The sequence below is a fragment of the Ipomoea triloba genome, chromosome 3, assembly GCF_003576645.1.
Source record: "Ipomoea triloba cultivar NCNSP0323 chromosome 3, ASM357664v1".
NCBI classification, from domain to species: domain Eukaryota; kingdom Viridiplantae; phylum Streptophyta; class Magnoliopsida; order Solanales; family Convolvulaceae; genus Ipomoea; species Ipomoea triloba.
Genome location: NC_044918.1, coordinates 9092128 through 9094328, shown reverse-complemented (window position 1 = coordinate 9094328; position 2201 = coordinate 9092128). Strand labels below are relative to the sequence as shown.

Sequence of the window (2201 nt, the reverse complement as noted above, 5' to 3'; positions counted from 1 at the left end):
TTGATGACCTCAGGTGACTTTATTTCATCATTCTATGAGGGATTGACTAACCAGTCAAAGATTATTCTAGATACCTCATCCTTTGGGGGTATTTTCATTGATATGGGACCGGCAGCTGGAGAGCAGTTGATTGAGAGGATCACCTGTAATAATACTTACTGGTACACTGAGGGGGATGATATACCCAAGAGAGAGAAGACAGCTGGGATGTTCGAAGTTGAAGAAAAGATGGCAATGCAGGCTTAGTTGGATACCATACAACACATGCTAAAGCAGATAGTACAGGGCCCTACTCAGAGTGTCCAGGCAGTTGCTCAGCCTCCACTGATTCCACAGAATCCTTATGTTCTTAACCCTTATTCTGTGCCACAGGTACCTCTTGTAGCCTGTTGTGCAATTTGTGGTGGAAATCATGTAGCTCAAACATGTCATTTGTTAGACTCCGGTAACCAAGTCCCTCAGCCTAATGTGGAGCAAGTTGATCTCATTGGTTATGCTAGACCACAGGGCCAGGGGCAAGGTTATGGGAACTATCAGCAGCAAGGAAGGAATCAGTTTGTTCCCTCTTGGAACAATCAGGGAAATCAAGTGAGGAACAATCCACTAGGATTTCAAGGTAATCAAGGGAATAGGGGTGGAAACCAAGCTCAGTGGAGAAACAATCAGAATTTTGGGCAGAATAATCAGAATGCAAATCAAGGGCAGTTCCAGCAAGGGAATCAGAATTTTGGGAACACTCAGGGTCAAGGTTTCTCTAGACCATCTCAGGATGTTGATATGCAGACTCTCATGAACCACATGATGGCTCAGACGACGCAGATAAATAAGTTATAGGCAACCATAGAGTCTCAGCAAGCATTGAAAGAGAGCCTCACGGCTCAACAGCAAGGTGGTGGTAATCAGTTTCCTAATCAAGCGTCATCTTCGAATGGTAGACTGCCAGCAAGCACTGAAAATCCAAGGAAGCAGGTGAATGCAGTGACCACGAGAAGTGGATTAGCTTTGAAGGATCCACCTTTTCCTTCAGATTATCTAGTGCTTGAGAAAACTGATAAGAAGGATGAGGGCATTTAGGTTGAGGATGTTCCAGATGAGAACGAAGAGGAGCATGAGTTACAGAGGGACAGTGCTAAGGGGAAAGCCCCTATGCAAGATGAGAGTGCTCCAAGCAAGAAGCCTGAGAGGAAAAATAAGCAGGTTGGTGACTCAGTTGTTCCTTGCAATATCTTGCTATTCCCACAGAGATTGTGGAGATTCAAGGAAACTGAGAGAGAGAATAAGTTCAAGATGATGCTGGATAAGTTGGAGATTTCCATGCCCTTTGTTGATGCAGTGACTCAAATTCCTTCATACAAGAAATTCTTGAAGGATATTCTGAGTAATAAGAAGAAGTTAGAGAAGAGTGCTGTGGTGGATCTCAGTGAGGGGGCATTGGCATGTGCAGCTCTTCAACAAAAGTTGCCTCCCAAGCTGAAAGATCCAGGTAGTTTTACCATCCCCTGCATCATTGGGAGATTTGTAGTGGGCAGTGCCTTATGTGATTTGGGTGCCAATGTTAGCCTGATGCCATATTCCCTTTGTAAGAGACTTAACCTGGGTAGCCCAAAGTCTACTACTGATAAGCACCAAATATAGCTAGAATTAAGGGTCTATATTGTGGTTAATTAGTTGCATTTGACACTCTTTTGTGAATTATTTATATCGTTTTCATGATCTAATGAGCAACTTTATTGCAATGCTCTATTTTGGTGTATTTAGATGATTTTTCAGGTCCCAGGGGTATAATGGCCAAATATAAGGACTTGACAAGCAAATGAAGCATGAAGGAAGGACTAATAGCCAAAATATCGTCGCGTACGATCTTGCGTACGATCGTACGCTACCTCGTACGCGACCCAGAATCAGCCTATATAAAGAGGCCTTTGCGGAAATTTTAAGCAATTAGCTAGGTTTAGATAAAATTTTCCATTTCCAGTAGCTTAGGTTTAGGTTAGAATTTTCATCCATAGTCTATTTTGATTCATCTTGGGAAGAAACACTTTACATTCAAGCATTCTACTTGCTTTTTATTAGGTAATTTCCATTTCTATCATTGATCTTGTTTAAATTCTATTGCTATTTCAATTCCAAGTTGTGATTTTAGATCTTGCTGATTTCATTTGCTTAATATGATTATGTAGTCTTTTATTAGGGATTGAGTA

General features: G+C 41.6%; 1 protein-coding gene across 1 annotated transcript; it reads left to right on the top strand.

Annotated features, from left to right (window-relative positions):
• Positions 1-264: 264 nt before the first annotated feature.
• LOC116012869 (myb-like protein I) lies at positions 265-1635 on the top strand. The gene is made up of 3 exons (XM_031252543.1): positions 265-748; positions 845-969; positions 1075-1635. The coding sequence occupies exons 1-3, from the start codon at positions 265-267 to the stop codon at positions 1633-1635; spliced, it is 1170 nt and encodes a 389-aa protein (XP_031108403.1).
• Positions 1636-2201: the final 566 nt, after the last annotated feature.